We start from the raw sequence: 20,796 nt of genomic DNA, 5'->3' as shown, positions 1-20,796 counted from the left end.
GGGGCAGGGACAGGTTTTCACAAGTTACAGCTATGGCCACCCTTCCATGCCTCTCATTGCTCCTCCCAACTCTGCAAGCTGGTCACTTAGGCTGTTTCCCAATTGGGGCACCACTTCTCTCATCTTCAGACAAAGCAGGCAGTCAGAATGGTGATGGCTGAGGCTTTTTAGTGGCCACTAACTGACCACTTAAATGCCTTAATTGCTGGCAAGTCATACAACTCCCAATGCACTTTCTGGCCCAGCACTTCATTCGATAGCATGCATGTCAGCGTGAACTCATCTAATTATTCCCTCTTCTTACCACCTCCAGAAAGGGAAAATTACATCCTCTGTGCTTCTAACACTTACTTGTCATTCACAAAGGAATACATTAGAAGACGTTCTTCTATAAATTTCTTCCACTCTGGTTTCTCGTTCTGTAGATCCCTATAGTTGTCGTTTGACACAATAATTCCATCGGAGTCAAAGGCCAACTTCACTATGAATCGATCATCATAGCACACCACTCTTCTCCCCTGCACTCGTCGGGATGGTGTGAAAACCAGAATTTTCTCTTTCTCAAGTTTTCGTAGCAGTTCTTGATCTGCAGAATTGAGTAATTACTTCAATATTAAAGTTTTGATCAGAAAAATGTATTTCAGATGGAGCTTTATTGACTGGTTTTTACAAAGTACTTTAAAAGTTTCTTAATCAATCCTATTAAGTAGCACTGAGAATCTAAACTAGAAAGGTGTGCAACAAATCAGTGTGCAATAGTGCTACACTAATTTGGAATGTGAAGTGTCAAAATACAGTAGTGTAAAACAGACAATAGCATAACGAAGGAGTGGTTAGGGATTTAAAAAATCTCATTTGCTCAAATCATAATCAAAATATATTTCAGTATCTTTCCTTGATTTCAAGAACCAATGATTTCTTGGTTGAATTTAGCTCATTTCATGACTGGACTGCCCTGAGATAGAGTGATGGAGTGTTCTAGTACTGTTGTCACTCCTGATTGCCATTCAGCAACTCCTGCTAAAACTTATAACATTGAAGATATCCACATGAGAATATTACTAGATTTGACTTGGATGCAGGTTTCTATCATGCAGGCCTACTTAGATGCCAACTTGTGTGGCCATGCTGAGCGTGCTAGGTCAAGGCTGTCAGGTTAGTTTAAATCTGGATCCTTATTTTCTGCTGGTATTTCTGCGGCTGCCAGCTCAGCCAACTCACGTAGGAGGGAATTCCGTTCTTGTGGCGAAAATGCAAGACCAGCTATACCATTTAAAATAAGGTTCACACTAAACAAATTTATTTGTGAAGTCCTTGCCTTCATTCCATTTAGTAATGCTGGATGCAAAGAAAGGCAATGGCTCTCTAACCTAATGAATACATTCATCATTATTTTCACTTGCAGTAGAAAACCCAGCAGCTGACATCAATTCCCACTGCTATCCAACCTTTAATAGGCTTCCTGAGAGTGTGTGGTCTCAAAATCAAAAGTATATCTTTCCCAGCACACCACTCCTGCAATCCCTGTGCAGATACTGATGGAATTGATATGTATTTCCATAATTTTCTAATTTTAATCGAATTTTTCAGCATTCACATTTTAAAAGAGGAGTAATCTATTTCTATACGAGCAGATCATTAATTAAATTGTGACAGGTTTATGTACCTTTAATGGGCGCATCTGGCCTGGACTGTTCTTTCCTCCAAGCAGGAACAAATACTGTGATGTCTTTGTGTCCTTTTTCCAGGAAATATTCTGCAGCTAACTGAATCCCACGACAAGAGAACACTTCCTTGTTTCCATGACTACAAAAGGAAATTGGATCAATTTCAGTCTTTGAAGTGTGACCTTGGCTGATATTGTGCTCGATGTAAATTGTTAAGTCGCACAAATGCGACAGTATGGGTTCAGCAATTCATTATATTTATTAAACATTTATTACACAATCAAGGCAAATGATTGCATTTGTGAAGTAGGGAAATTAAACAGTTTTTCAATGCATGCTAAGTATGCCTCAGTGGGAATGCAAATTAGATGCACAAAGTAATTGCATATCACGGACAAAAGGCTCCATATTTTACTTTACATAAGGTTCTTAGTAAGTACTTGGGGTGCCCTGTGATTGTAAAACTAGATTTAAAAAGTGGCAAATGAAACATGTTTCCTCAGTGACTTAAGAAAATTGGATTTGAAACAGATACTACCCACCTCATTATCAACTGTCTTGAAATTTAGGGAAGACGCTGATGACATCATGAAAAGCATCACCATGTGTAGGCCTTTGTGGGAGGAATTAATTATACTTACTAGAATAGGAAAGGATCTACAAAAATAGCTCCAACTGGGGTATTATACATTTGACAGCCTTCACGCTACAAGGTCAATACACCAACACTGATTATTTTGAGCAAACCACATCATAGTTCTCAGGAATTCTTATACTGCAACAGGATTTTTCCCTTCTCTGTTTCATTATACTGCGTGCAGTTCTGCTCGCCCTGCAATAGGAAGAATGTTGTGAAATTTGAAAGGGTTCAGAAAAGATTTACAACAATGTTTCCAGGGTGTGAGGGTTTGAGCTACAGGGAGAGGCTGAATAGACTGGAGCTACTTTCTCCGAGGCATCTGAGGCTGAGGGGTGACCTTATAGAATTTTATAAAATCATGAGGGGCATAGATAAGAAATATAGACAAGGTCTTTTCCCTGGGGTGGGTGGGAGTCCAAAACTAGAGGGCGTGGGTTTAAAGTAAGAGGGGAAAGATTTAAAAGGGACCTAAGGGGTAACTTTATCATCAGAGTGTGGTGTGTATATGGAACGAGGTGCCAGAGGAAGTGGTGGAGCCCGGTACAATTACAACGTTTAATAGGCATCTGGCTGGGTACATGCACAGGAAAGGTTTAGGGTGATATGGGCCAAATGCTGGCAAATGGGATTAGATTTATATAGGACAGGAGGTGAAGTACCTGGGTCATCTAATCAGTCAAGGTATGAGAAGAATAGATCCCGAAAGAATTGCTGGAATTACTAGTATGCCCCTACCAAAGAGTCGGACAGAAATTAGAAGGTTCCTAGGGCTCATTGGGTACTGTAGATTGTGGATCGACGAATACGCCCGACGAGTCCTGATTTTGTATGACAAACTAGGAGGAGAAGATGAGAAGATAACATGGACTCCGCAGGAGCAACAAGAGTTCACTTGTTTAAAAAACATCCTGGTAAATGCTCCGGTTCTGGCTCTACCCTTGGTCAATCAACCCTTCCACTTGTTCGTAAATGCCAAGAACGGGGTAGCCTTGGGAGTGCTAACTCAGAAGCGAGGAGGGCAACGGCACCCCGTGGCTTTCCTCTCGAAGGTTCTGGATCCAGTATCCCGCGGCCGGCCGGTGTGCATTCAAGCAATTGCAGCTACGGCCATCCTGGTTGAGGAAAGTTGGAAACTCACTTTTGGAGGGGACCTGGTCGTGTCCACCCCACATACTGTCAGAACGATGCTGGCCCAGAAATCTCATCGACGGCTGACAGATTCCAGGATATTGAAGTATGAGGCTATTTTGATGGAAAAAGACGATTTAACCATCGTCACAGACAAGAGTTTAAATCCTTCCCAGTTCCTATATCCGCTCGAGGGAGGGGAAGAATCTGGGAACCCGGAGCCTGATTGCAGTGAGGTAATAGAGCTACAGACAAAAAGCAGGGATGACCTGGAGGAGGAACCCCTTGCACAGGGGTGTAGGTGATTTATAGATGGTCATCCTGCTGCATTGATGGAAAAAGATACAGTGGATACGCCATCATTGACGGGACCACGGAAACCGAAGTAGAGTCCAGGAGACTGCCTGGAGGTTGGTCTGCCCAATCCTGTGAACTATATGCTCTGATGAGAGCGCTGGAATTAATGAAGGATCAAGAAGGTACTATATATACTGGCTCGAAATATATGTTCGGGGTAGTACACATTTTTGGGAAGATCTGGAAGGAACGAGGAATGATTACAGCAAGGAGGAAAAGAGCTAGCTCATGAACAACTTATACTTATTGAAAAGACCTTGGAAGCCCTATTAAAACCTGAAAAGATAGCAGTGGTGCATGTCCCGGGACATGAGAGGGGATATTTGCCTGAGGCTCGGGGCAACAGATTGGCAGATGAGGTGGCACAGCAAGCCACCCAATCTGGGACTGTGCGGATGATGTATCTTATTCCCCTGAGAGAAGGGGTAAAGAAGGTGCCGGTGTTCTCGGTGTTTGAAGAAGGACGAATGGAGGAGCTTGGAGCAAGGATGACGAGATGGGAGGTGGTGGCTCCCTGATGGGAGACAGCTGTTGAACAAGGAGATCACCAGAGAACTGTTGGGAGAATTGCACTCCTAGTTGCACTGGGGAGCCCAAGCATTATGTGATGCTCTCTTGTGGGTGTATGCCTGTAGGGGGATCTTCACCCTGGCAAAGCAAGCGGTCTCTCGATGTATAATTTGTCAGAAGATAAATAAGAAGGTGATGAGAGCCACGCCAGGAGGGGGGCAGCCGTTGGCAATTCAACCGTTCCAAAGAATACAAGTGGATTTCACCAAGCTCCCCAGGGTCCAGAGATGGAAGTACCTGTTGGTGATAGTTGATCACTTTACCAGGTGGGTAGAAGCCTTTCCTACCGTCAGTGCCACGTCCCAAGTGGTGGCCAAGATTCTCTTGGAACATGCGATTCCCAGATATGGGATAAGAGAGTCCCTAGACACGGATCGTGGAACACATTTTGCTTCCAAGACACATGAACTGATTTGTGACGCTCTAGGGGTAAAATGGAAGTTACGTGCACCACGGCACCCACAGAGCTCGGGAATGGTTGAATGAATGAACGCCACTCTAAAGACTCAGAAAACAAAATTGATGGAAGAGACGAAGCTTCCCTGGACTAAATGTTTGCTGATAGCTCTGCTCAGGATACGCACCGCTCCACGCAGAGATACAGGGGTGTCCCCTTATGAGATGTTGTTCGGGCTCCCATACATGGGAGAACATAGAAGGGGTGCCCACTGTTGAAGGTAATGATGTATTTCTAAGGAACTATTTACTGGCAGTCTCTTGTTCCCTTACAGAGTTAAAGGCCAAAGGGCTGTTGGCGCAGAGTCCTCCTCTCGATTTTTCTATCCACTCGATCAAGGCGGGAGACTGAGTTCTGGTCAAGTCGTGGCGGGAAGAAAAACTCCAGTCGCAGTGGACTGGTCCATACCTGGTGCTGCTGACAACAGAGACAGCAGTCCGAACGAAAGAAAAAGGGTGGACGCATGTGGCACGGATAAAGGGACCAGTGGATCCGCCGGCTGAGGAAGAGTGGGAGGCAGGGGAGGGGAGACGTGTTCCCCGGAAAGTAACTAATGGGGATCGTCTCCTTTGGTCCCTGTTCCCTATGTATGGGACTGCCCGGTCGGGGAGGGAAATCCTGAAATGTGTATTGGGCCGATTGATGACATCCCTTGGAAGGGGGACCCAGGTTCACCACCAAGGGCTCTGCAATCGGAGGATAGTACACAGCAGAGAGAGATTCAGAGGATGCTCCAGGGGTTCGAGGGTCAGGATCCCAAGGTGCAGTTTAATCATGATGCGTAGCAAAAAGAAAAAGGGTGGATTGTGAGAGATAAGGATGATTAAACTGCAGTGGAAAGAATTACTTAGCTTTATACCAGGCGCAGCTAAAGGGTAGAAATGTGTGGTCGTGTTCCTACCTATAAGCTCTGTTCAAGTCCTACCTCTAGAGCAAGTGGGACTTGAACCTAGGCCTGCTGGTTCAGAGGTGTTTAATACCATCTCTGAACTGGCTGATAAGGAAAATATCAAAACAGGAATGTTTAAGGGAAATGACGAAAAAAAAACCCAGCCACCCCTAAGCCCAGCCTTTTTGTTACATGTGGTTTAAATGTAGCACTGAATAGGGCTATAAACCACCAGGCGTCATCACTTCTCATTTCCTAAGTCTTTTGAAACCGATTTCCTGATATCAAAACCATTGCTGCAGAAGTTTACTTTTACCAATTAGTTAGAAGTAAACAAGCATCTCTAATTTTAAGCAGATCACAAACCATAATTAATAATATTTCAACTATACTCTCTGAAACGTGTCTGATAGAATGGATTATAATGATTCTTACAATGTAGCCCATGACAGTTAAGAATGGGAATAATTAAAAAGACAGCATTAATTGGGTACACTGGATTGATACTGTAGGAAATCCGCAAATAAAATGTAATGCCCGCAATAGTGAGGTTAACAAGCATACAAATATATATTTCAAACTATAAATTCTTTTGTTCTCTTTAGGTAAGATCAGCTACTTGGCTTGTTATCCTGGTAAAGCAATAGGCTGGAATTGTGTTCTGTACAAATGCCTTTTTAGTTGGCAACGTGCAGACCTATTGGTAATTTATCATTTAGGCACTTGCTTCCGGAAACAAAATAAAAATTAAGACACAGGAGCAGAAGTAGGCTATTCAATCATGAGATAATGGGAACTGCAGATGCTGGAGAATCCGAGATAACAAAGTGTAGAGCTGGATAATTGTTATTCAAATCATATCATGGCTGATCTAATATTCTGCAGCCTCTATGTTCCTGCCATTTCCCCTTAAAACGCTTTATTCCCTCACTCATTAAAAACCTGTCTATATCAGCCTTCAGTACGTTTAATGTCCCAGCCACCACAGCCCTCTGCAAATAATTCTATAGATTCACTACCTTCAGAGAACAAATTCCTCCATTGCTATTTTAAATGGGCATCCCCTTCCTCAGATTTATTGCCCTTTGGTACTAGATTCCCTTAATATCTATCCTCTCAAGCCCCAGAAGAATCTTACATATTTCAATAAGGTCCCCTCTCAGTTTTCTAAACTTCAATGAGTACAGAGCCAAAGTATTCAACCACTCCTCATAAGAAAATCCTTCCATTTCTGGAATCAACCTTGGGAACTTTTCCTAGATTGCCTCCAAAAAGAGTTTATCTTTTCTTACCTAGGGGCACCAAAATTTTTCACGTCGCGTGTGTGTGGTCTGATGAGTGCCTTCTAAAGTTTGAGTAAGACTTCTCTATTTTATATTCCATTCCCTTTGAAATAAAAGGCCAACAGACATTTATCTTCCCAATTACCTGTTAAATTTAGATGTGAGCTTTGTGATTCATGCATGAGAACCCCTAGATCCCTCTATGTTGCAGTATTCTGCAGTCTTTCCTCATTTAAATAATATCCTCTATTCTTCCTGTCAAAGTGTATAACTTTGCATTTTTCCACATTATAAACCACACCCAATCGGTCTATGTTCATCTGTAGGCTCTTTGCATTATCATCACTACTTACCTTTTCACCTCATTTTAATTTGTTGCAAGCTTGGCTGTAGTACATTCACTTCATTGTCCAAATCGTTAACAAGTATTAGAAATAATTTTGGTCCCAACACTAATCCCTGTGGTACTTCACTAGTTACAGGTTGCCACCTTGAACTTGCTCCACTTTTTCCCACTCTGTCTTTTACTATATAGCCATTTTCTGTATCAATGCCAACTAACTACCCTAACACTCTTACTACATAGCTTTATGTATGGTACCTTATCAGACAATGTAACATATTTTGGAAGGTATTCTGCCTGATCTGCCCAAGCACCAGTTCAATAATTGAAATTATGCCAAACGATGCACATGGTAATGCCATTACTGTATGCAGTAACTTAGAGCTGTTCAATTAAACTGGGATAACAGTGGAATTTATTAGCCACGTATGCAACAGGGAGCCTTTGTCCCTAAGCAGCAACCTTGTACTGTCTTAATGCATGTTGGTGACACTGGAGTAGAGTTACCTGACCATTCTGTAGTTTTCACACACCCAAATGGACATCAATTATCAAATAGACCTTTCTATTGTGATAAAAACTGATGGTTCATTATGATTATACATGAGCATCTGCAAAGCATTAGCTTCCAGAGATACCATTCTATCTGTTGCAGGTGCAGGAAATGTCTCTGTGCGCGCCTCAAATAATAATTTGACTTGCTTATTTTGAATCTAAACATACCTTTGAAGGATAACTCTTCTGATACAATCTCCATGGTAACACCTTGACCAATTAGAGTTCGCTAAGCAGTTAATCCAAACACACATACCCCTAGAAATTTGGTATTCTTGCATCTATCCTGATGTGTTCAAAATGAAAAGCTTCACCAGCACCATCTTTTCTAACCACATTAATCATTCTTTCCCTGCACCTCGCAGTGGCAGCAACATATACCAACAATGGGATGTATCACAGCATCTCACCAGGGGTCCTTTGACAACACTTCCCAATCGGCAATAGGAACTACTTGGGGCACAGATTGATGAGAACATCACCACCAAGTTTCTCTGCAAGCCACTCAATATCCTGTCTTGGAACTATATCTGTTCCCTTCACTTTCACTGGATCAAAATGCTGGAATGTGGTCCCCTTCGTATTGTGAGTGTATCTACACTACTGGGTTGTAGCAGTCCAAAGTAGCAGCTCACCACCACATTACTAAAAAGAATTTGGGATAGGCAATGAATGCTGGCATTGTTAGTCATGAACCATTATAATTATGAACAAAAATATAGTCTTTGGACATACCTCATGGCCACATTACTTCCATCGATGACTATAGGTCTCAAATTGTCAGAATCATCCACAACTTCATCTTCCAATGACAGCTCTGGGCTCGTGATCTCCTTCACACACTGGCCCCTGGACACTAGGGTACCTGTGTTACCCACACTGGGAGGCTGTGGCTCAGATTCGCTTTTGTTCCCAAGTCTGACCAGCTCAGCTAAAATGTCATTAATAAGAGCATCTGATCCCAGTTTATTGAGCACAGTTTGTATCTGTTCTCCTGAATATCCTAGTTTTAAGGCAAACTCCATTTTGGCCTGGTATTCTTTATCTAAACTAGCAGCCTTATATTCATCATCAAATTTGGATTTATTGTCTTCACTCTGAAAATCCTGTAGGACACTGCATTTCGAAAGAACTGGCCGTTCAAGGCAAGGAGAGCGACAGAGCTGCCGGTGTGGTTTGCTCACAATCTGAGTCCCTTTCTTCTTAGTAGGGAGTTGCTCTGAATCACTTTCTGAGCTTGTCCAGTCTTCAGAATCGGCACTGCAGTCACCAATCTCCAGACGAAGACTCTTGGCTTCTTTGGAGTTGTTCTCCATATTCAACTTCTCAAACATTGACCAGGCAGTCATTACGTTAATCTGTCCTCCTGTTATCTCCACACTCTTCTCTTTTATTTCCAGTACAGCTTGACTTTCATATTCAATTGTATCCTTCAGCTCAACTAATTGTTTCCGTAAGGTTGATGTTATGTTCTCGCACTTCCTATGTTCTGGGGAGCATAGCGATAGTATATAATCCTGGAAAAAGGAAGAAAATAGATAGTTTAAGAGAAGTCTGTAAAACTAATGAATATATCCACAGCAAAATGAAGCTTATAATATAGTGATCAACTTGTTCAAAATCTGATGGACTTATTCCAATTCTGTTCCTTTTCTGGTACTGTAATTCAATCCACAATTTTATTCCCCATAGAGAACATTTTTCTCCCCTTCTTTCCCTACTTTTTTCCTTACTTTTAACTTGTTAAAAATGCTAGCTTAGCACTTCAGCAGCACTCTCACATCTATATTAGAAGTTTGACTTATGGCCAACTCCAAGTCTTCCATATGTAGCAGTGATCAGGGAAGAGTGGTGCTGTATTGCAAGGGGGTTACCTTTCAGTGAGCCAATAAGACCAGGCTCCGTCTTCCAGTTGTGTCAGTTCAAAGAACAGTAGAGAGGTCTCCTGGTCAATAGTTATCCTTTAACTACAATCAAACAACACAAACATACGAATAGTTGCTTGGTACTACAAAACTTGCTGGAAAAGGAAAAGACACTTTGTCAAAACTTTTCAACTTGCACTCATCAAAACAATTAGCAAGAAATACATAAAGAGAAAACAACATTTAGACTGTACGACAGGAGAGCACCAATTGGCAATGGGCTCCAATTGGGAGAGGTGTTGTCATGTGGAATGCCGTCAATAATGAATGACAGTCACCCGTCATTTCTGCGACTTTTTCTGACGAGTGCAAGATGAAAGGCTTCGACTAAATGTCTTTTTCCAACAATACTCAAACATATTTTTGGTCAATCAATTTATTTCCCTGTATAACAAAAAAGTGTTTATAGTATTGAAATAATTGTTCAGTTGACGTCCTTGCAGCATAAAGGTTCTGTCCAAGTAATTTTTTTCCAGTTCGTACGTCACCAGTATTTAACAATCTTGTCAAAACACATTTTGTCAGTTCCCTTTCTAGCCCTTGAAAACTTTAATATGTCCTTAAAAAGACCTTGACACAGCATGAGCTGTGCCGATTACAGTGATAACATCTAATGACTGGGCCATTTCAGATTGGAATCACAGATTGGATCAACCAGACAGCCACATTATAAAATAATTTGCAGTTAAGAATTGACAATTGATAGATCAGAATCCCCTTGTAGTGAAAGGGCCCAATTTTAACTATTGTGTGTGCAAGTGGGTGGTTTTAACTGAGTTAAAATTTCTCCCAAAGAGACTGATAAGAGCAGAAAACAGGCAATCCCACTTTTAACTTTGATGTTTTTATAAAGCTTCTTTCTCTGTTCCTGGTCTTGAGGCCTATTGTGGTCTAGCACTGTTGAATTTGAGAAGTGCCAGATATGTGATAGGCCACCAGCTCTCAAAAGGTTTGGACAGGAGGGGTTAATGAGCTAAACATTCAATGACTGTAAAGTCTAGTCGATTCTTAATTCTCAGCCACTGTTGGGTTACAATTCCATAGCCACCATAAGTTCCAATATCTTTTCCAATTATTCATTCGTTACTTATATGATTAAGTAATGAAATGTGGCTTGATGCTGATCTTGCCAAACATTTACTGCCTGAGCTCTGTACATCAAGAGGCAAGAGCTTTAGCAGTGCTTCTCCCTTTCTTTAGCACAGGCATTGAGTCCAAATGTAGTGGTTCAACTTAGATGCATGCTGTGACCATTAAAACTCCATACAAACCCAGAATCAAAGCTGGGAGGATACAGCATGTTCATCAGGGCCACATTAGGGTTTTCCATTCTGGTTTAATGGATTCCTAGAGATTTGACCATCTGTCATTTGTTCACGCGGCACCACTCCGGTGATACGTAGTCACATATCATTTGGTCACCTAGCACTTATATACAGTTAGAAAACGTTGCTGCATTTCTTTAGTTGAGCCTCTACACAGCAAAAAAACTTAAAACAAAATATTGTAAAACAATGCAGTGCAATGAATTGAATGGTAATTTATGAATAAAAGTACTCAGTAAATAAAACATACAGGAAATGATTGAATAAAATCTGTGATTCTGCAACAGTCCCAAACACAATGAGAAAAGCCAACATCAATGATTCAACTAGAATACAGTGATGCAAACAACTAAGTTTATTGTACAAATTGTGTCTTTGGACTATAGAAAAAAAAAGTGTGTATAAACAATAAATGAAAACAAAACCAAAACCAAAATGAATTAAATTCACAAATTCCAAAAGATCTCCATTGAAGACTAGCTACCAGTTAATAAGGCTCAGTCTGCAGGGTGAAGCATTAAAGCTGTCTAACTTGCAAATAAAAAAACACATCACAGGCCAACACAACATTCCCATCCCCTGCTTGTTTTGGTCAGGTCTTCTCCACCACCTCCATCCTCCAGTTCGTGTTGCTCAGTCTCCTTCCCTCCGTCTCTCCCTGTTTGTATAGCACTCTCAGGTTCAAATCTTCCATCAATTTTCATCGACCCAAATGCTGCAATTCTTGCAACATGCAATGAAACAATGTGCATAATGGAGACAACACCGTTCTGTAACAAGTCATGACAGCCAGAAGAGTATGTGTGCCTGAACCATGTAAATGAGAACAGATTAGCTGAAACATCTAGCAACAGTATTCAGTTGAGCAATCGTTCATTGCAACAACTGCATTCAAAACTGAGACGTTTAGAATCCCGAGCCTTCAAAGACAAACAATGTTTAAACTAGACAAGAGATAATGGGAACTGCAGATGCTGGAGAATCCAAGATAATAAAGTGTGAGGCTGGAAAAACACAGCAGGCCAAGCAGCATCTCAGGAGCACAAAAGCTGACGTTTCCGGCCTAGACCCTTCATCAGATGAAGGGTCTAGGCCGGAAACGTCAGCTTTTGTGCTCCTGAGATGCTGCTCGGCCTGCTGTGTTCATCCAGCCTCACGTTTTATTATTTTAAACTAGACAAACTGATTTTCTCATTTACATGTGCTCCTGGAGTGGATTTTACCTATTGATCTGTCCCTCAAGTGAAAGAGGAAGTTGTGGTAGGAGAGGGAGATCACTGCAATCATAAGACAATTGAAGTCCGGAAGAGATTTTGTTTCAGTACCCTATTGAGAAAGCTTTCACGTACTATTCTTAAACTATAAAAAGGGCATAAGTAGTTTACACAGTGACGCAAAACAGACTTGAAATAAATCCACAGCCTATTATACATACAATGTATATTTTTATTTTCCACTGACCTGGAAAATATTGCCAAGATTTAACATTTCAAACCCAATAAAAAGTAAAAGCAAGAATAGTAAACAAGTCTCAAAAATTAAGTTGAACTGTTACTCTGAATATCAGTCGAAAGAGGATCAGCTGTAGTGAAAAATTAGCATGATTCACAAGACGCCCATTGCACGCTGCAGGCATAGACCAATTTTAATTGGCAATCCTTTTATTTAAAGCCATTCTTGAAAATAACCATCATATTTACTTTTTTTTATATTTAGCTACATACAGTGAACATCAAAGTAATTAATTGTATCTGAAACCCTAACATACATTTTTGACTTAGACTTTTCTAATACCTTATCCTAAGTCAAATTTGTGAAATCTTTGTAGATCAGGACAACTAAATAAATTAAGCAACTGGAAAAGAATTTGCTCAATCATAGGACACGTTAGGTGCATCATGCTTAAACAATCTCTTTCAAAGAGTTAACAAATTACTCCCAAGAACCTTGCCCTCTTACTCTCTCTCTCTGTAGACCTGTAATCATTTTCCCCTTCATGAATATATTCACATCTTTTGACTGTGGTGTAACGCTAGAGAGAAATACTGAGACTGAGCAGCACCTTATCAGAAAGCTATTCCAGCCTTGTAAACAAGAAGATGGCAAAGCAAGAACTGGCTAACTGCAGTAAGCTTTTGTTATTATTTTGAGCCTTTGCACTTTCCACTTATTTTCTAAAACTGCAAAATGAAAAGACAAATATACCTGAAGATTTACTACCAACAAACTCTGATGGTTTGGTGTGTACCTTGCTGCCTACTCAATAAAGAGGTGGGAGATATTAACTACAGTAAATGCTAGATTAACAAGATACATGCAGTTTATTTTAAATTGCAACATTTTTATATTTGAACTTTTCTTGTCATAGGTCCACCAGCTCGGTAGTTCCAATATTTTCTGTCTTTATTGCAATGACTTAGTGACCAAATTAGAAAAAGTTGGTTCTCTTATAATCCTAAACAACTAAAATAGAAAGGAAATATAGGATTTCTCTGTTCTCCCCTTTCTCCTGATGGAAGAGACATGAATCCAAAACATCACAACCTTTCTTTACTCTTTACAGATGCTCACAGATCCAGTGTATTTTAATAATTCATATATTCAAAAGAAAAATTCCAATAAAATTGTAAAACATAACCCAGGTAGGAGTAGATATATAGATAGAGGTGGGGTTGGAATGGGGATGGTAGGTGACTGCAGGTAAGGAGTGGTGGGGATTGGTCAGTGAGGTGGGGGGGGTGTGGAGACAGATAGGTGGGAAAGAAGGTAGACAGATTGTGATGAGGGAGGGTTGGTTATGGGATGAGGCCGGGGTGGAGAGATTTTGAAGCTGTCGAAATCCACGTTTAGGCCAGTGGGCTGTAGGCTCTCGAGGTAGAATATGAGGCTGCTCCTCCAGCTTGCGGGCGGCATCACTGTGACACTAGAGGAGCCCCTGGACGGACATGTCACCCAGGGAGTGGGAGGGGGGAGTTAAAATGGTTTGCAACCTGCTCCCATACCTCTCCCCTCACCTCCATTCAAGGCACAAAACAAACCTTCCATGTTAGACTGGGGTTGACCTGCACATCCGTCAACTTGGTCGACTGTATCTGCTGCTCCTGATGTTGTCTCTTCTACATCAGTGAGACCAAGTGGAGGCGCAGAGACAGATTTGTAGAGCACCTGCTCTCTGTACATGACAAACCACAACACCTTCCAGTCGTAAATCATTATTATAACTCCCACTTCCACTCTCACTCCCACTCCATGGGTGACACGTCCATCCTGGGCCTCCTCCAGTGTCACAATGATGCCACCCACAAACTGGAGGAGCAGTACCTCATATAGATATCTTCAGTACCACATCTTGATATCTCAGAGCAGCCCACGTGTATCTGACAGCTTTGAAATTGGTTTGTCACATGTATAATTTTACTGATGTTCAGTAACCACAGATCAAGTGAAAAGGGAATCAAATACAAAGGTTGCCTAACCAGCACACAATACATGCTATAAAACTGACAGACATTTATAGCTACACCATGTAAATCAGCAGACCATTAATGGAATTTTGTAGAATGCTACAGATTTTTTCAAAATTGAAAAAAAAGAGAGAGAGAGGGAGAGAGAGAGAGAGTTGGAATCAAGTTATTCAGTCAAGGTTCAGTGACCAAGTACTGGTGAAAAATCCCATGATGTATGTCTAAGATAGGGAACTTGTATGCTGTTGAGATATTTCTTCCTGATCTTTGCAGAAATATCTGATTGTTGTTAAGGTATTGTAAGGATACTTTATTTGACTCAGTTCCTCTGCTAACAGAAGGGTATATTGGCCGTGCTCCTCTCGCTCAGTTGCCATCGCAACTACCGGAAAGAAGTACATAGTTGGTGACAACAGGATAGGACTCGACTACAATGCCCACAACTGAATTCTAGCTTGACGCTAACTCTAATTGAAAGAAGTATTGGAAGGGCAATTGGTGCATGCAGAACTGTATCTTCGCCAAAAGATATTTTCCTCATCTTCAGAAGAAACTAAGTAAAGATTTAAAACAAAATGTGATAGTTACCTTTTAACATCACATGGATAGGAACATTAGGCTTACAAATCAAAAGACAACACAGGAAGGTGTTAATGTTTCTTCTGTATTTTTATCAAAGGAGTTTAAACAGCATTGTGGCACAAATGTATCAGTTGATGTCAATTAACTTGCCACTTCATAAATGAACTGTTCAATCCACCTGCTGCTTGCCTTCCACCTTAGTAAGGTCACAATACTCCCAGAGGACCATAGAGCTGCTTTCTCAGGTACAGCACAACTGGTGCTAGGTCAAACAGGATAGTTACTATGCCTCAGGCGAGGGGATTCAGAAAGCCATCATGGCGACGTCAGCCAGTGTGGGAACTGAAACTGGCTGTCACTCTGCATCACAAGCTAGCCATTAAACCAACGAAGCTAACTGAAGCCCCCCCACCGCTTTCATCTTAATGCTCATATAAAGCAACATTCCTGATCTGTCTGCCAGCAGAAGTCCATTGGATCAAAAAAGTTGGAAACACAGGAAGTCAATAGTGATAGGTCCCATTTGGCAAATGGCAGGTTTTGAACTATCACAGCAAGAGGGATCATTAATAAATGCTTCAGAATAAGCAGAAGCCCCCACCCATAAGCAATCTCCAGACACAAAAAATGCCACAAATTGCTCGTGAATCAGGAGCAAGTGATGGACTATTCATCTTAGACTCAGCAAATAAGGTGTTGATAGCTTGGCTCCATGGACTTTTATTTGTCAAATGAATAAATAAAAAAGCTGATCTAGTGACTCATTCCAATCAATTAATATGGAAAACAGCTCAAACATTCCGCACAGTATTATTGCATAGCAACAAATTGTAAGTTAATACTGGTATCTAAACATTTTGGTACAATACTGACATTTAAACTAAGGTGAAATGCTTTTATTTCAAAATCTCAATTAGCTTCTCATCACTGAGATGTCTATAATCACAGGCAGTTTAAATGTACACACTCCAGCCATCTTACACTCAGACCACTGAAAATTTTAACTGATTTATTCTTAATCAACAAATTAATATTGTCAGAAATACGGTAGCATTCCCTCACAAAAACTATTAATTCATAACTACACTATAAAGTAGGTCATTGGCTTGTACAAAGTGTAAGTTTAGGTTAAGGCAGGAAACCTGAAAGAAGCACATTTATCCACAGGTATTCCTTGTCACAAACAAAAACTTCCATTACATTTCACTGGCTACACTGCTCAACCTTGTTTTGGTATCCACTATTCTTCCAGATACTTATCTTCACAAGATTAAACCCTATACTTCTTCCCTGTAAAATGCAAACATGTTGCAAATTCAAACGGTTTTTTAAAATTCTACAGATACTTCCAGCATTTTCTTTCAAATTGCCCTCATTGGGTTGCACACAAGTGAATGGGACTGAATTGTTTGCTCTCCAGGCTTGATATGCCAAATGGTCTCCTTTTGTGCCTTTAAAACTCTTAAATACCAAGTGAGCCCTGGTACAGATCTCCAATCATTTTTCACACGTAAACCAATCACTGATGACCACAGAATTGATCTACTTTTGGATAATCTTTCACTCAGTTCAGCTGATGTCAGCAAACTTAACAGTGACAGAGGAGAAAACTTGGTCCTCCTGTTCGGTACGTGCTACTTTCACCAGCCTATCTGAACACCTTCACATACATACATGCTGGGAAATTAGGTCATTCCTGCTACTGAAGTCAGCACGCATGGCACTAAACTTAACGAACACACTGGTGACCCAAGATCTACCGAGTGCAGAGTAAGGCCATTTCTGGGAGACCCACTGATCTTAAACAAGCACTCGTCTGCCTGCTGCTGGGATTCCTGAAGCCTTCAGAACAAAGCTCCTACCTTCAACAGCTGCCAGTCAGCGCTTGTAATGATTCACATCCAGCAACACCAATGTGAGCGTTGGTCACTACTAGGATCCCAGAAAGCCCAGGACAAGGAGCAACCGAAGGGGCGGTGACATATAGTTTGGTTCCCAGTCTTTGAATCTCCAACATCAGGTAATTTAAGGCAAATAGTACGAGTGGCTACCTTTTGATCTTTAAGTTAGTACTTAAGTAGAGTCACTGAACACGGAAACAGACCCTTCAGTCCGACTAATCCATGCTGACCAGGTCCCCAAACTAAACTAGGGCCACTTGCCTGCATTTGGCCCGTAACCCTGCAAAGATCTTAAAATCTTGTTGAACCTCTGTCCATTCTCTGGTCTGGTTATAATGCAGTAAAGGGATGGGTTTACTGCAGCAAAGGTACTATTATAAATGCAAGTTATGGAAATCACAAGGTTAAACTGAAACTCTCTTGCCCCAACAACCTTGATGGAATGGCTGTGGAAATGGAAAAGCTCTCTTAACATATTCACATCAGAAACTGTGTCAAATCATAAGACAGTCAGTTATGAAAGCAAAAATCGTTGGCACTTGATTCAAATCCAGATCACTGAGGTAAGGAGCAGAACTAGCGGCCCTCCTGTGACAGTGGTACATCTTCTCAGGAATCAAGAAGTTACAAAACAAATAATCTTGTAACAAGTGCAGATGTATCGATTTTTCTTCATACTCCTACTCGTGCATACAAAACTGGACCAGATTTTTCTGGCCAAATGAGTACATTATTAAGAGGCAGGAATGTAAATGGTAGGTTTGCCAGGGAAAAGTCTGGCTGGCAGCATCCTGGAGGCAGCCAGCTAATAGATGATTAAAGCCCTAAGTAGGGGTGATTTTTAGGGCTTCACTGACATTTTGCTACCAGTAGAATCTGCCCTTCTGTGTGAAGAGACTGTCAGCTTAATGACAGCAGCCTCTCCTGGCAAGTCAGGGACTTTGGACCATTGTGGTGCCAAGAATCCGGTGCCAATGACAATGCTGTTGTCAGCAAAATACGCACCCACAACCTAAAAAATTCACCTGGACAATTTTGCTCTGTGCTTCAGGACCCCACTTGCTTTGAGCCTTACCACTTCTAATATTCATGAACACTTCTAAGGGCAACTCCATATTAATGTGGAACAGACACCAGTACAACCAAATGTGCCTCAGCAACCCCCTCTCTGCCTATTGAGTGGCTAAAGTGCAAGAGCTACAGCCTCAGACTTAGCCTGCTGCATAAAGGCCCACTTGTTCTCATTAACAAGATAGTGAACACAAAGATGATGGCCAATTCAGAAGTTCTCTCTGGGAAATTTGTTCCAGTGGGTAATACTGCTGTAAAGTACTGACACAAAATTTCCATTTGGTTCAGTCACAGGGGTCTTGAAACCATGGTTACGTACAGCCCAAAATGTCCCTGAACTGTGAAGTAACTTGATTAACCTTGACAACACATTTATCCATTTCCTGGCAGCAATCAATTCATCATCTGTTTAATCTTGATTCATTTAAATGTTGTTTAATCTTTCAACAATGCAAGTCCTGCAAAGTTCAAGGATTAAAAGGAAAGAAAAAAACACTTATTCTCTTCAAGCACAAAGTCAAAGCCAAAGTCAATCAGTACAGGAGAATTATCAGCATCATGCTACCTTAAACACAACTTCTTCGGTAAACAGTGTTCAAGCGAGTGAAGAAACCTTATGAGTAAAACAGAATATCAGCAAATTTGCAACAGCTCATTTTGGAGTGTAGCAACTGTTCTATTAACTTAATTGGCAAGTTTACAATCATGGATTTAAGCTGGCTGATGAGAATTATTAACTCTATATACTTCCCTTCAACATTCTCCATTTCCAAAAACCATACCATTAAAACATTAAACACTTAAACAGCATGTGCAATCATAGAACTTAAATTTTCTCCCCCTGCATCTGTACGTGAGATAACCCTAAATATAACTCTTGCTTACTATTACTCCATGCAACACTTTTCCTACAGCAGTGTTGAACAGCATTACTTTCTTGGATTTCAAATCTCTACCTTTGTTGTAAAATTAAATGCTAAAAAGAGTTCTGTCAAGTTCACTTTGAAACAGCATAAAATGACCAAGTAGAAAGGGCTCTTGTGATACATCAGTAGCAGATGCAGAAGGGCCTGATTCAAGTCCCACTTGTTCCAAGGTGTCTCTTTATATATCTGAACAGTTTAGTTAAAAATGTCTGAAATGGCCAAGTCTATAACTAAGGACAGGCAAATTTATAAAATTGGAATAACGTGATATGGTTGAAGACAGAAGACAGTGCCAAAAAAAACTTATTCAGACTCATAATACCGAAGAAAAAATGCTCACGAGAAAGCTCCCTTTACAGAAATTAGGCTGGATTTTATGGTCATGCGCCACCCGCCTCCACAACCACCCCCCTCCCCCACCACCATACCCAAGGCTAAACAGGCTGTGAAATGGGACTACATGCTACAAATGTCATTCCCCATGCTTTCTCAGCTCCAATTTAACTCCCAGGAAGAAACATTTGGGAGACTTTTTCTTCTTTATTCATTCACAGGATGAGAGCATCACTGACTAGGTGTTTATTGCGCATCCCTAATTGCCCAGAGGACAGTTAAGAGTCAACCACATTGCTGTGGGTCTGGAGACACATGTAGACCAGCTCCCCTTCCCCAACTGCATCCCCAAACCAGCCCAGTTCGTCCCCCTCCCCCCACTGCACCACACAACCAGCCCAGCTCTTCCCTCCCACCCACTGCATCCCAAAATCAGTCCAACCTGTCTCTGCCTCCCTAACCGGTTCTTCCTCTCACCCATCCCTTCCTCCCACCCCAAGCCGCACCCCCAACTACCTACTAACCTCATCCCACCTCCTTGACCTGTCCGTCTTCCCTGGACTGACCTACCCCCTCCCTACCTCTCCACCTATACTCTCTCCACCTATCTTCTTTACTCTCCATCTTCGGTCCGCCTCCCCCTCTCTCCCTATTTATTCCAGTTCCCTCTCCCCATCCCCCTCTCTGATGAAGGGTCTAGGCCCGAAACGTCAGCTTTTGTGCTCCTGAGATGCTGCTTGGCCTGCTGTGTTCATCCAGCCTCACATTTTATTATCAAGGATTGCAGTTTCCTTCCCTAAAGGACGTTAGTGAACCAGATGGGTTTTCCCGATAATCAGCAAAGGATTCACGGTCATCCTTAGATTCTTAATTCCATACATTTTATTGAACTCATCTTCCACCAGCTGCCATGGTGGGATTTGAACACGGGTCCCCAGAACATTGTCTGGGTCTCTGGACTAACAGTCCAACAATAATACCACTGGGCCACTGCTTCCCCCTGAATGTGCTCACCTCTGCACCTCTGCTCCAGTTGAAGCTCTTAATGGTCATGATTGGAGAAGCCCATGGCAGGCATGCAATCCACTAGATTTCATTGAATGTGCTGATGTCTGAGTAGCTGGGGGAGGCAATGACAATAATTCCTTTCTTGCCCTTTGGAGGAGCCCACAAGACTTTTCTAGTCCCTCCTCCCCAACAACATCTGGACACCCAATCCTTTACTCTGGTGATAACTAATACCTAGCTTAATGGCTGTTAAATCCGTTAAGTGGCTGTGGGGTCAGTCAGCAAAGCACTGTGATGGAGGGAAGGGGCTTATCCTTATTTTTATACTGGGGATAGGAACCAACAGAGGTCAAGTCTCTCCTGGTAAATTGA

At 41.5% G+C, this 20,796-nt stretch overlaps 1 protein-coding gene across 2 annotated transcripts in view; it reads right to left on the bottom strand.

Moving 5' to 3' along the window:
* The window catches only part of zc3h12b (zinc finger CCCH-type containing 12B), an 88,097-nt gene that overhangs the window by 8,186 nt on the left and 59,115 nt on the right, over positions 1-20,796 (bottom strand). The window contains exons 2-5 of one of the 2 annotated variants that reach the window (XM_048544179.2): positions 9,764-9,856; positions 8,625-9,406; positions 1,667-1,806; positions 352-586 (exon numbers count right to left, since the gene is read on the bottom strand). In XM_048544179.2, coding sequence (XP_048400136.1) covers positions 352-586; positions 1,667-1,806; positions 8,625-9,238 — 989 coding nt within the window. In that variant the 5' untranslated portion in view covers positions 9,239-9,406; positions 9,764-9,856. The remainder of the gene's footprint in view (positions 1-351; positions 587-1,666; positions 1,807-8,624; positions 9,407-9,763; positions 9,857-20,796) is intronic. The other variant, XM_048544178.2, reaches the window with a different exon arrangement.

The sequence above is a fragment of the Stegostoma tigrinum genome, chromosome 15, assembly GCF_030684315.1.
Source record: "Stegostoma tigrinum isolate sSteTig4 chromosome 15, sSteTig4.hap1, whole genome shotgun sequence".
NCBI classification, from domain to species: Eukaryota; Metazoa; Chordata; class Chondrichthyes; order Orectolobiformes; family Stegostomatidae; genus Stegostoma; species Stegostoma tigrinum.
Note: the sequence above shows the minus strand (reverse complement) of the source record. Positions and strands in the feature narration are given on the sequence as shown.